General features: G+C 49.5%; 1 protein-coding gene across 1 annotated transcript; it reads left to right on the forward strand.

The window, feature by feature from the left end:
- The first annotated feature begins 3,465 nt into the window (after positions 1-3,465).
- On the forward strand, positions 3,466-12,648 carry EXOSC2 (exosome component 2). Its single transcript, XM_008152515.3, has 9 exons — positions 3,466-3,587; positions 5,265-5,366; positions 7,259-7,304; positions 7,506-7,595; positions 8,605-8,670; positions 9,138-9,206; positions 10,337-10,513; positions 11,102-11,230; positions 11,700-12,648. The coding sequence occupies exons 1-9, from the start codon at positions 3,466-3,468 to the stop codon at positions 11,778-11,780; spliced, it is 882 nt and encodes a 293-aa protein (XP_008150737.1). The 3' UTR covers positions 11,781-12,648.

Here is a 12,648-nt window from a genome sequence, read left to right on the forward strand (position 1 = left end):
GGGGTGGGGGTGGGGTGGGGGAGGTGGGTCACGTTTAGGCCACCTTCCCCCTCCAACCCCAACGCGGCTCCCTGAGGATGGAGGAGGCACGGATACTTTGCAATGTGGACGGAGAGTGCAGGCAAACGGAAAGCCACGGTGGGACCCGGGGAAGACTCTGCCCCTCTCGGGCCTCAGTTTCCCCTTCCTCTATTTATAAAATGAGAGAATTGGACCGAGGCCCCCCCCCCCCCTCCCCTTCAGCCCTGACATCATGGTTGGGAAAGGGAAGTTTTCCTGCCCGTCCTCGCCACACTCCAGCAAGAGGAGGGACAGACTGGCTGGCCGTGCGGGATGGGGGGGGCGGGGGGGCGGGGGGAGGGCCCACCCTGCTGCCCACACTCTCCCTTGCTCTTTCCCAAGTTCCCCCGAGCTCGGCCCTGAGCGCCCTCTGGTGTCACCTCTTCCCACCTTCCAGGCATTTACCAGTGTTTCCGTAGGGCGTTTTGTAAGATAAAGAAACTATAATAATATTAATGAAAAGTATAAAATGTATAGAGTTTTCAAGAAACTGTGTTCTACTTCCAGAAAATGGTCACTTTAACTTTGTAAATATTTACCTAAAAATGATATTTACAAAACTGTGGTATATATTATTTGATTGTATATGTATAACTGTAAATACATTTGTACCTCTCTTGTATTCTAAAATAAAAATTACTTGGAGCATTTATCACTTAGCATCTGAATGGGCTGACGCTTTTGTCTACATGAAGAGGAAATATGGAAAGTGCCTGGAAATCTTCCTCTCACAAATGGGGTGTCAGCTCCCAAAGAGATGGTCACAGTGCAAAGCAACTGCCTCCAGATTGTACGACACCTCAGAAGGGGCTGGGCTGACTCCGACTCTCCAGCTGACTCAAATATAGGGTCCCATTTAGTCACTTCCCCAAAATTTTTACTTACCTTTTCCCCCCCCCCATTTTCATGGACAACTTGAAAGAATTCAAGCAGCCAGTGGGGGTGGGGGGAGGGCAAGATGGGCACAAGTGCCCTCCCAATGCATAGAATCCCCAAACGCTCAGACACCCACTTCAGACTTCCTTGAGGAGGACCCAGGAGCAGAGGGGCCATCGATGCAGGGCCAGGCCCTGGCTCCACCCTCCAGGGGGAGGTGTGACACCGGGCAGTGTGAGTGTACACCTGTGTTCCAGTGCACGCCAGCCATGAGGGTGTCACCCTTTCAGGCTACCGGCATCCTCCTCTAGCCATACGCGTGCGCACATATACACACACAACTGTAGACGCTGAATGCACACTTGCTCACACAGGCCACACCCCGCTTTGGAGCTTCAGGTGTATACTCCCAAAGATCCCCATACTTTGGGGGACTGCACCCTAGCAGGTGGAGGCATGGGCAGAAATGTACACTTAATGTGTTCATTTGCATATCCCATCTGGGGTTTCCTTCCAGGGGGGCCAGTGGGGGAAGTCACCCTTGGTTCTGCTCCCGCTCCCATCACAAACCTTGCCTTTGCGTTGATACCTCACCACTAGGTTTCTGATGCCTCTGGTGGCCCCTGGCATTACCATCCTCCCACTGCAGCCCCCACCCAGGCGTCTCACCAAAGCTATCTGTCCCGAAACCCATTCCCTCGGGATGCAGATGGGTGACGTAGCATTCGGCACTCTCCTGGCCCCTCTACAGATCACAGGGACCAACAACCCAGTCTCCAGAACCCACCTGGTGGCAGTAGGCTGTAATTGCAGACTAAATGCATCTGCTAAGCCAGCTGCAGAGATTTCCCCCTGCTGGAGGTGCAAGGATGAGCGGGCAGGAATCTGGTCATGAAAAATTTGCTGTACTCACAATTCCCTAGAATCTGGAGGCAGGGCGCAGCACGCAGGGCCACACGGGGAAGAAGTGGGGTCAATTAGGAGGCGGAGGAGCAAGGAGAACATATGGAAAGAGCCCTCATGAATTCAAATAGCGTCTATAAAAGAGACCCCAGAGCACCCCTCACTCCTTAAGCCCAGTGAGGACACAGTGAAAAGACCAGGAAGCGAACTCTCACCAGACACCAATCTGCCAATGTCTTGATCTTGGGCTTCTCAAACTCCCAAACTGTCAGAAGTAAGTTTCTGTTGTTTATAAGCCACTCAGCCTAGGGTATTTTGTTATAGCTCCAAAACAGACTAAACAGTATTCATCATTCATTCCATCGTGACAGGCTCTGTAAATGCGAGTGCTGTGAGGATGGGAGGCATTAAGGTTATGTCTATCCCACCCAGGATGAAACTGAGAAATGTGAAGACGATACCTCTTCCTTGGTCAACTGGAACTCCCAGGCCTACCTCCCTAGCGGGCTCAAAGGACACTACCGCCCTCTTATGGCCGAGGCTGGACTCAACAGATGCACCTTTCTCACACTTGCAGTCATGAGCTTTGCTTAGGACCTAAGCCTTAGGTGAAAGAGATGCTGTCTTTTGGGAGATTTAGCAAACAATTAGTCTATGGGTCTTCAGGAGGCAGCAAGCCTGATTTTGTGAACACAGTGTACAGGACTGATGCAACTTATTTCATTCAATCCCCTTTAGGGTCCATGTGCACGGAGAATGATCATCTCCAGTTCCCTGAGGTTTGTTGTGAATGCTATAAACCACGCAGGGCAAGGGTGAGAGGAAGGGTGGGGAGAAGGGAGGGGAAAATGCTCCTGTTAAACAGGACGTGAAGATAGAGCCACACGTGCATCTATCCCTCTACCACTGAATCCTTAGAACACAGAGCACTCCATTCATGTTTGAGGAAAGATGAGCGAAGATCTTTGTATTATGTGCCCACTTGCCTACCAGATGTACCTGCCTGCCTTGCTAGGTTCGAATGTCTTCTCAGACAGTTTCGTGCTTTTACAAAAGAAGTGTTAAGAGTAAGTCAGCGCCTTCAAAAGTCGCTATGAAAGAACGGAAGCAGCACCCCGAGCCCCGTGTGTGGGTGCAGATGACGGTGGGTGCTGAGCCAGCCCCACGGGGCGGCTGTGACGTGGAATACTGGCGGCACTAGGAGCAGCAAGAAAGGGGGTCTTCTTTCTGTCCAAAGAGTGTTTTCCTCCTGCGCTCATTCACACAAGGAGCTGGAAGGAAACCCAGAGGGCCATTTCTCATTTACCTCTGACCCTGGTAAACCATACATTGGACGATGACTGCGAGGCAGTTTTGGTAAAAAAAAAAAACCAACAAAAACCCAACACCATACATGAGATTTTATAACCCCGGTGCAGACTTCCCGTAGTAAAAATGGCGACGCTGCTCCCTCCTTCCCTTAATGGGAGCCTAAGTGTTGCCAATAGTGATCATGGCCGCCAGACCACGAGTTCCCATTGGCTGCTGCTCTGAGGCCCCGCCCCTCCGAGCGTTGGCCGGGAATCGCGGAGCGGGGATCTCGCGGCTCTCGGCCGGGCCGCGCCTGCGCAGTTCATTGGCGCCAAGATGGCGATGGAGATGAGGCTCCCGGTCGCTCGCAAGCCTCTTAGCGAGAGTCTGGGCCGCGAGACTAAGAAACACCTGGTGGTGCCGGGGGACACCATCACCACGGACACGGGCTTCATGCGGTGCGTGGGGACCTGGGGGCTCGGGGCCACGAAGGGCGGTCGCAGGGCTCTGCACGTGGCCCGCTGGCCGAAACCTGGGCCTCTGTCCGCGGTGATACAGCGCCCGCGGGACCCAGAGCACATCTCAGGAGCGTCCCTGCTTTACAAGGCCTCGGGCTTCTGCTCCCTGCGTCTTGTGTGCCCCCGTGTGCGTTTGTCTCGGACCCTTGAAGCCCTTCTCTCCCGTCCTCTGCTGGCCGTGGTTCTTGGTTCCTCTGCCTGAGGCCCGATTTTCTGAGCCTTCCTGGTTGGAGACCTGGAAAACGGGGGGAGGGTGAGGAGCAGGGACCTCTTAGTGGGATCAGTGGGTTCCTCATTTGGCCTCCTCCTCCTCCTGCGTCATCTCCTAGCCAGGGCACAGTTTTGGAATCAGTAATTGTTTGGGCTACAGGCACCCAAGTGTACATCTTCGAATCTGCGCCCAGTACAATCTGTTGTAGTTAAGAGGGCAGGCCCTGGAGTCAGACAGTGTGGGTTCCAGTCCTGCCGTCACATGAATTGTACTTCCTCTCCAAAGTCAGTTTCCTCATCTGGAAAATAGTGATGATAACAGTAACTATTTGATAGGGTAACGAGGATTAAATAAGATAATTATGTAAAGAAGCAAGACCCACCATTATATCACCATCATAGATAAACACTAGTGGTATTTCATCTTTTTTTCCTGGGGAGGAGAAGCCCACATGTAGATATAAGAAGGGTACAGCATTTACAGAATTGCCCATTCACCTTTTAGTTTGAGCTTATTGGATCCTGAGAAATCTGGTGGCGTTTATAGTCTAACCGGGAGAGACAGACGATAAAGAATGAGCACAACAAACAAGTTATTCAGGATGTTTGGTGATGAATCCAGTGGGGAAGAATTAAAAGTTGAGCAGACTAAGTGGAATGTGGTTGGGAATATGGTGGGGGTGGTAGCAGAGGGGTAGGTGACTATTTTAAATGGGGCAGTCAGCGTAGGCCCGATGGAAAAAGTGACATTAGTGTAGACGTGAGTGAGATGAGGGGGATGTCCATGTAGCTCTGTAGAGTAGGAGTGTGCTAGGCCAGTGGTCGGCAAACTGCTGCTCTCTAGCCACATGCGGCTCTTTGGCCCCTGGAGTGTGGCTCTTCCACAAAATAGCACGGCCTGGGCGAGTCTATTTTGAAGAAGTGGCGTTAGAAGAAGTTTAAGTTTAAAAAATTTGGCTCTCAAAAGAAATTTCAATCGTAGTACTGTTGATATTTGGCTCTGTTGACTAATGAGTTTGCTGACCACTGTCAGCTAGGCAGAGAGCAATTGCACAAAAGCCAGGCTCAGAGGGAGGAGGAACCTGTTGGAGGAATACACTGTTCTTTTTTATTTTTAAATATATTTTATTGATTTTCCACAGAGAGGAAGAGAGAGGGATAGAGAGTTAAAAACATCGATGAGAGAGAAACATCGATCAGCTGCCTCCTGCACACACCCCACTGGGGACATGCCCGCAACCAAGGCACACGCCCTTGACCGGAATCGAACCTGGGAACCCTTGAGTCTGCAGGCCGACGCTCCGTCCACTGAGCCAAACCGGTTTCGGCAGGAATACAATTGTTCTTGACGGGAGAGCGCATCTCAAGAGTTACCCTGGTATCCTTTGTGTCTTCCTCTTGCAACAGGGGCCATGGGACTTACATGGGGGAAGAGAAACTTATTGCATCTGTGGCTGGTTCTGTGGAAAGAGTAAACAAGTTGATCTGTGTGAAAGCTTTGAAAACCAGGTGAGAACAAAAGGTGTGTATTCTCTTTCTTGTGGCGTCCACCTTGCACAACCAGGCCCTTTCTGCCACGCCATACCTCCCACCTCCACCCGCCTGCCCTGTCATTCTGTGGGTCTGCGATTTGGAACATGTATAGGTGGCTAGGAAAGTGTGGGCTTCAAAGATATCCCCACGTTACCTGGCCTTTCCAAACCTTTGTTACCGCCTCTGTAAAAGGAGGATAATATCACAACCTAGTTCCTACGGTTTTTTTTGTGTGTGTTTCTTTTTAATGTATTTTTATTGATTTCAGAGAGGAAGGGAAAGGGGGAGAGAGAGAGAGACATCAGGGATGAGAGAATCTTTGATCAGCTGCCTCCGGCACGCCCCTTACTGGGATCCAGCCTGCAACTCAGGCATGTGTCCTTGACTGGAATTGAACCCGGGACCCTTCAGTCCACAGGCTGAAGCTCTATCCACTGAGCCAAACCAGCTAGGGCGCTCCTACGGTTTTTATTAGAATTCATTGAAAAGGTGCATGTAAAGTACTTAGCACAGGGCGCAGTATAGGCTAGCCCCAGAAAGGAGACCACTGGGGTTGGAACAGTGAGCAAGGGAGAGTAGGGGCTGAGCTGGTGTCGGCCTGCCCTGCAGCCCTGATAAGCATTTTGACTTCCACTTGTGTGATCCAGGAAGCCCCTGGAGGGGGTGGAGCAGAAGAGGGACCTGATCTGACTTCTGTTTGCATGAAATCACTCTGGCTGCTGTGGGACAGGGACAGGCTTACAGAGACAGATTAGGGGACTTACCGGCTGAAGTGATGGTGGCTTGGACTAAGGTGGTAGCAGTAGAAGTGGAGAGTGATTAATTCTGCATATATTTTGTGTCCTGGGTGTTTTATCATGAAAGGGTGTTGGATATTTTATTTTTCAAGTTTTTTTTTTTTTAATATGGGACCATGTCTGTGAGTAAAGATAGTTTTACTTCTTCCTTTCCAAGTGGGATGCCTTTTATTTTCTGTGTATATTTTGAAGACAGAGCCAGGATTTGCTGGACTTGTCCTAGAGCGTGCGCGCACGAGAGAGAGAGAGAGAGAGAGAGAGAGAGAGAGAGAGAGGGAGAGGGAGGGAGACTGATATTGAGATTCCTATCTTTCAAGAATCCCTCTAAGATTCTGAGGTTTTTGGCTTGAACAACTGGAAGATGGAGTTGTCCTTTACTGAGATGGTGACCACTGGGAGAGGATCAGTTTGTGATGGAGGAGGGGGCTGCTGGGAAGCTTTGTTTTAGGTTTGTTACGTTTGAAAATGCCTATTAGTCAGCCTATCCGAGATGTTGGTGCCAGCAGTTGCCTGGAGTCTGGAATTCAGGGGAATGGTACAGCCTCGTGCCTTTAGGTTGGATGAGCTCACAAAGAGGTGAGTGTGGGCTGAAAAGAGAAGAGGCCCAAGGACTGAGCCTTCAGCATGTCACTGGAATTGGGGTGAAGAGCTAGCAAAGGGCCTGGGACGAGCAGCCAGTGGGTGCGGGAGACAGTGGTAGACTGATTTGGGTGGTGTGCGGTCTCGCTCTCCTTTCTCCTCTCTTGGCTGATGCAGAACCTGCCTGTGTTCTGTAGCCCACCAGAAAATATTCCATGTTTATCATTGTCGTGTAGTTAACAAAATAGAGGTTCAGGCTTCATGAACTGCTGTAGTAAATGGTTTGCTTAAGAATAGTTAACGAAGACTGTGTACTCGTAGGAGTGTTTGAAGTGATCAGTGCCTGAGGATAAGTCCCAACAGCATAGTTGTTTGAAGTCACTAAATGTGGTACCTACTCAAGGCCCTCATCCTGTTCAACTGAAATCTCAAATAGCGCTTGGTTTTGTACTAAAGTCTTACTGATGGATCCCCATTTGTTTTATCTTTCAGATACAATGGTGAAGTAGGTGACATCGTAGTGGGGAGGATCACAGAGGTAAAGTCGATGTCATCTTGGTCTTTACATAGTGAATGGGATAGGCATTCTGGGTGTAGTTACGTGAACAAAGCAGTCACTGCATTTGGCTCTTGCGTGTGACCTGGGATGTAAACAGTTGGCTTGTTATTTGGTCACTCGTGTTGTGAGGTCTTGGCCCTGGAGTATGTGTCCAGGTGTGGAATTTCTTTCTGTTTCTAGGTTCAACAGAAGAGGTGGAAGGTGGAGACGAACTCCAGGCTGGATTCTGTCTTGCTTCTGTCATCCATGAACCTTCCAGGAGGAGAGCTGGTGAGGGGCTGCGGCTGGGACTGTGTAGTTTGCTGCCGAGGGCTCTGGGTCTTCTGCTCCACCAGAGAACTCTGCTTTCCATCGAGGTTGCCCCGCTTACTCCTGTTTGTCTGTGGGACGTTTGCTGCCCGATGTACACGTAGGCTTTCACTTGGTCCAGGCCTCCCCACGTAGGCAGCAGTTGGGGTGTAGTAAGATCTGGAGTGTCCATGGGGGAGGAACCCCCAAATGGGAGTTGGAAAAAGAAGCTCTCAGAGGCTCGGTGCTAACAGTTTTCCTTCTGGCTTCAGCTTTGCACAGAAGTGTTCCTTGAAAAGTGTGTTTTGCATTTAGATTCGATTCCAGGAATTGAGTGGCATTGGGTTACTCCAGGCAGCTGCAGCCTTTTGTAAAAGGCCATGGTTTCCCTTTACCTTCTCCCTGTGCGAGGTTCTGTGGAGAATGCAGGACAAAGGAGGCACGACTGAGTTCCTGAAAGCTTACAGACTAGCAGGGGTGTGAGATAACATCCAAATACCTGGCAGTCGAAGAACAAACAAGTGTGGGATTGTACAGAAAGAGGATTAATTTCAGTGAAAGAAACTCACAGGAAAGGTGGGCACTAGAGTTGGTCCTTGAAGGATGGATAGAATTTCAAGGATGAACTCGGCATATCTGAGAGGAAGGGGAATGTGTGAGCAAAGACACAGTCAGGCTGGAGGCGGTCTGGTCCTGCTGGAGCAGGCAGGGCTGCCCCAGAGGTCATTGGGAAAGTAGGCTGGGCTATCTTCGGAGGGTTCTGAACATCATGTCCGGAGCTTGAATACTTTCCAGAGGCGGGAGAAGGAGAAGAGCTGTGGGAAGGTTGTAAGTGGTTGTCGCTCTCATCTCCTTGAGGGGCACAGGTTACCTACACTAGTGTTTGGGAACGGTGACTGCATGCAGAGATCTCGAAGTGAATGAGAAAAAGGAAGCAGAGGCCTTTCCGGAGGAGCTGACTTAAGTAACGTCATGCCTTTGTGTGTTTCAGAGGAGAAGATCCGCAGAAGATGAGCTGGCCATGAGAGGTTTCTTGCAGGAAGGGGACCTTATCAGTGTATCCTGCACCGTGCACTCCAGCCTCTGTGCTTATGTGGCGCTGGGAAGTGGGGCTTAAACTGTCTGTCTCCCACAGGAGAAACATCCGGGTGCCAGATCCAGTGTCAGGGGCTCTGCTGCAGCCCTTCTCCAGATCCTTAACGCAGGCTGACTCTCCAGCTCTTGTTCACCTCTGGGCTGCTAAGTCATGTCTTTGGGTCTTGTAACTAATGGTGGCCCATGCTTTAAGCTAGACTCAGATTTTCCTAATGACATTAACTTTTACCCCAGGGAGTAGGAAAGGTGGTGTTCATATCAAGATATTCATGACAAGTAAGAGGGAGAGGTTAGGTCACGGTCATGTCCTTCCGGTCCAAGACTGCCCAGCGGGACTGTTGGGGTGGGAGGAAAGGATGGAGAGGGGGCCAGGGACACAGGGGATGCAGATGGCATGAAAAACGTTTGTTCCTTCATCACCCTGGCCAGGCTGAGGTGCAGGCAGTGTTCTCTGACGGAGCTGTTTCCCTGCACACGAGGAGTCTGAAATACGGAAAAGTAAGTTGGGCTCTTGCTGTTCCTGTTTGCTGACCGAGACTTCAGATCCATTTCTGAATCCTCGGAGCTCTCTGGAATTCTGACCTAAAGAACCCCAGAAGTTAGGGCCCCAGACTGGCATCCCACTAATGATTGCCTCATACAGTCATGGGCCAGTAGTGTTGTGGTGGAGGATAACTTTTACCTTTTTATTTTACTGATGGGATTGTTCTGGCAGGAGCCTTATGACCGAGGACCCTGAGGCCCTGCTGTCTGCTCCCTCCCAGTGGGTACTGCACTGGGGCCAGGGCTGAGAGGCAGTCGTGGAACAAAGGGAAGTCTCGGACTGATGAAACAGGACAGTCTAACTCAGACAAACGTCTAATCAATAAAATGGATATTATCTCTAGGAACGATTGTTCACTTGAGCCTCTAAATGAAGTTTTGCTGCTTCTCTGAGGTTACATTATTGAGGCTATTTTTTAAAATGACAGCTTACTTCCCAAAACAAATTATGACTTGTTAGTGTCTTGGCTTTATCTGAAGGAACCTTTTCATTTCCTTCCCTTAATGGAGTGGCTACAGCCAACCACGCTCATGTCCTTGAAGTAGGAGGTGAAACGGTTACCCTGCATGCGCTGACCTTTGGGCCTGGGTGCTGCGGAGCCTCGCTCAGCCGGGTGTGGGATCTGGGCCGTCCTGTCAGAACCAGGGGTGGATGTGCACCCTTGGTCGGTCCCTAGCCCAGTGTTGCACATCTTGTTGGCAAGACAGGTGGTTGGGGTCAAGGTGCAGCAGAACAGTGCTCCTTGGCCTTCAAGAGGCTCGAGCCAGGTCCTCATTGGCTCCAGCTTCTCTAGCAGTCAGCGCGCCAGCCCTGGCTTAGAATGTGGTGGTGATGATTGCAAAGGAAAATGGTAGAGAAGGATATTGAAAGTCACCTTCTCGGGATATGTCAACAGCCTATGCACTTTTAAAGACCCAATATCGTGTTCTCTGTGAACAATTACTGTGGATGTGCAGATGGTGACCAGCAGTTACTAACAAGAAGGACTGATTCCACTATAACTGGGACATACATTCTGCAGTCTACTTTTCCTTCACCTCACTGACCATCCCACAGTGACTTAACGTGTGTGGCATTTCTCTAGCTAGGCCAGGGTGTTCTAGTCCAGGTTTCCCCCTCCCTGGTGAAGCGGCAGAAGACTCACTTCCATGACTTGCCTTGTGGTGCCTCAGTGATTCTGGGTAACAATGGCTTCATCTGGATCTACCCTACGCCTGAGCACAAAGAAGAGGACGCAGGGGGCTTTGTTGCAAACCTGGAGGTGCGTAAACACCTCTGTAGCTGTCGGGATGGAGTGGTACTCAGTCCCCCTTCTGCTTCTGTGGTGGGTGGGGCTTGCTGTTTTTAACTATATTATTGCTGTAGTGTGTTAGTTTGAAGTGTTTTGTGAAATTGTATTGCCCTCTTTCTGAAGAGATGAGGTCAGCAACAGATGGCAAAGTTGTAGGGTAGTAGCTGAAGAGCCACTGAAGAAGCCATCCTTTTTTTAAATCCTTGCCTGAGGATATGCTTTAAAAAACAAAAAGATTTTAGGAAGGGGTGGGGGGCGGAGGAGGGAGAAAAAGAGAGAGAAACATCGATCGGTTCTTCCTGTACTCACACCCTTAGCAGGAATAGAATCAGCAGCCTTTCGGTTTATGGGATGATATGCCAACCACCTGAGCCACACTGGGCAGGGCCAGAGCCATTTTTGTGAATCCTGCTTGGAGTTAGCCATTTGATTGGTTTGGAGTCCCAGAGTGATAACTGAGTTATAAATTATAAATGATTTCTGTGGTTTGCTATGACTGTTCACTTATTTTTGTCCTGTTTCTGTTCCCCTCCCCTTCCTCTTTGCATCCCCTGGCAGCCTGTCTCCCTTACTGATCGAGAGGTGATCTCCCGGCTTCGGAACTGTATCGTCTCGCTGGTAACTCAGAGGATGATGCTGTATGATACCAGCATCCTGTATTGCTATGAGGCATCCCTTCCACATCAGGTACTCCTCCCAGGGCTTCCCTTTTCCTCATTGATCTGGGAGCAGGTATTGCATATTTATCCATTTGCTCCAGTGTTTACTCCGTGTCCATCAGGATGAACCGATCGGATGGACAGCCTTAATGAGTGTCTGGGAGCTCTTTCCCCAAGATACTTGTAATAGTCTCAGTGTGTCTAGTGTCAGAATAAGGGTTTGGGGCCTGAAGGTTATGACAGCAACCCTCTGGACTTCATCTTGCCCATTCCAATTTCAGCTCTCTGTTTAGTGAGTGCTGGGAACCTATCTTATTCTTGTCAGCTGTATCCCAGACTCTTCTAGCCCATCATATCCTGTAATACTTAACCTCTGATAAATGAAACAGAAAGAAAGATAGAAGGCTTATGTTAACCATGCTTGCTTTCTGCATTTGGCCTGATTTGATGGCCTGCTTGTGGTTGGTTTCTTTTCTGAATACTTTTTTCTTTTTCAGATTAAAGACATCTTAAAGCCAGAAATAATGGAAGAAATTGTGATGGAAACGCGTCAGAGACTTTTAGAACAGGAGGGATAAGCAGAAGCATCTGAAGGACAGGACTGTGTACCTGACAGAGCAGTTCTTGAAAGTGAAGAATCTGAGTTGTAGTTCCGTGTGTGGCTCCGAAACTCATCATGGACCTACATTGGGCTGCCTCCAGCCACAGACCTGCTTTCTTCTGTTCGAAGGCCAAACCTGGGAGAGGTGAACTGTGCTGCTGGTCCCTTGGGCTGCCTGCAGATCCTAGCACTTGGGTGGTTTTGGGTCTTTAAAAGTACACAGTGTTCCAAGTGGACTCCCATCCTGGAATAATACAAAGAATCTTTCCTTTTCTACTTAACCATCAATTCACAAAGCACAGTGCCTCAAGAAATTGCCTTTATAGCTTGGCTGGTATGGCTTAGTGGTTGAGCATCGACCCATGAACCAAGAGGTCCCTGGTTCGATTCCTGGTCAGGGCACATGTCCAGGTTGCAGATATGATCCCCAGTAGGGTGCATGCAGGAGGCAGCCAATCGAAGTCTCCCTCTCTCATCAATGTTTCTATCTCCCCCTCTCTCTAAAATCAATAAAGTAAAAACAACAACAAAAATGGCTACTTGACCCCAAATAGTCTGTTTTGGTTTCCATTCCCACCTCCTCTGCAGTACAAGTACAACATTGAAGAATATAGTTGGTAAGGTTAACCCAGCAGTCAGAGAATAAACTTAACCAAGCAGCCTTTTGCTGGGTTGGAATCTTCCCTTCGCATGTTCCTTCTGGTGATAGATTCAAGTGCAGCCACACCAGGCTGCCTTATTCTGTCCTGCCATTGAGGGTGATTTGTAAGAAGTTGAATTATCGATAACAGAATGAATGTTTTGGATGTTCCTCCTATAATTGAAGTAGCAATGCATTAACTTTT

The sequence above is a fragment of the Eptesicus fuscus genome, chromosome 15 (genome assembly GCF_027574615.1).
Source record: "Eptesicus fuscus isolate TK198812 chromosome 15, DD_ASM_mEF_20220401, whole genome shotgun sequence".
Taxonomy (NCBI): Eukaryota; Metazoa; Chordata; class Mammalia; order Chiroptera; family Vespertilionidae; genus Eptesicus; species Eptesicus fuscus.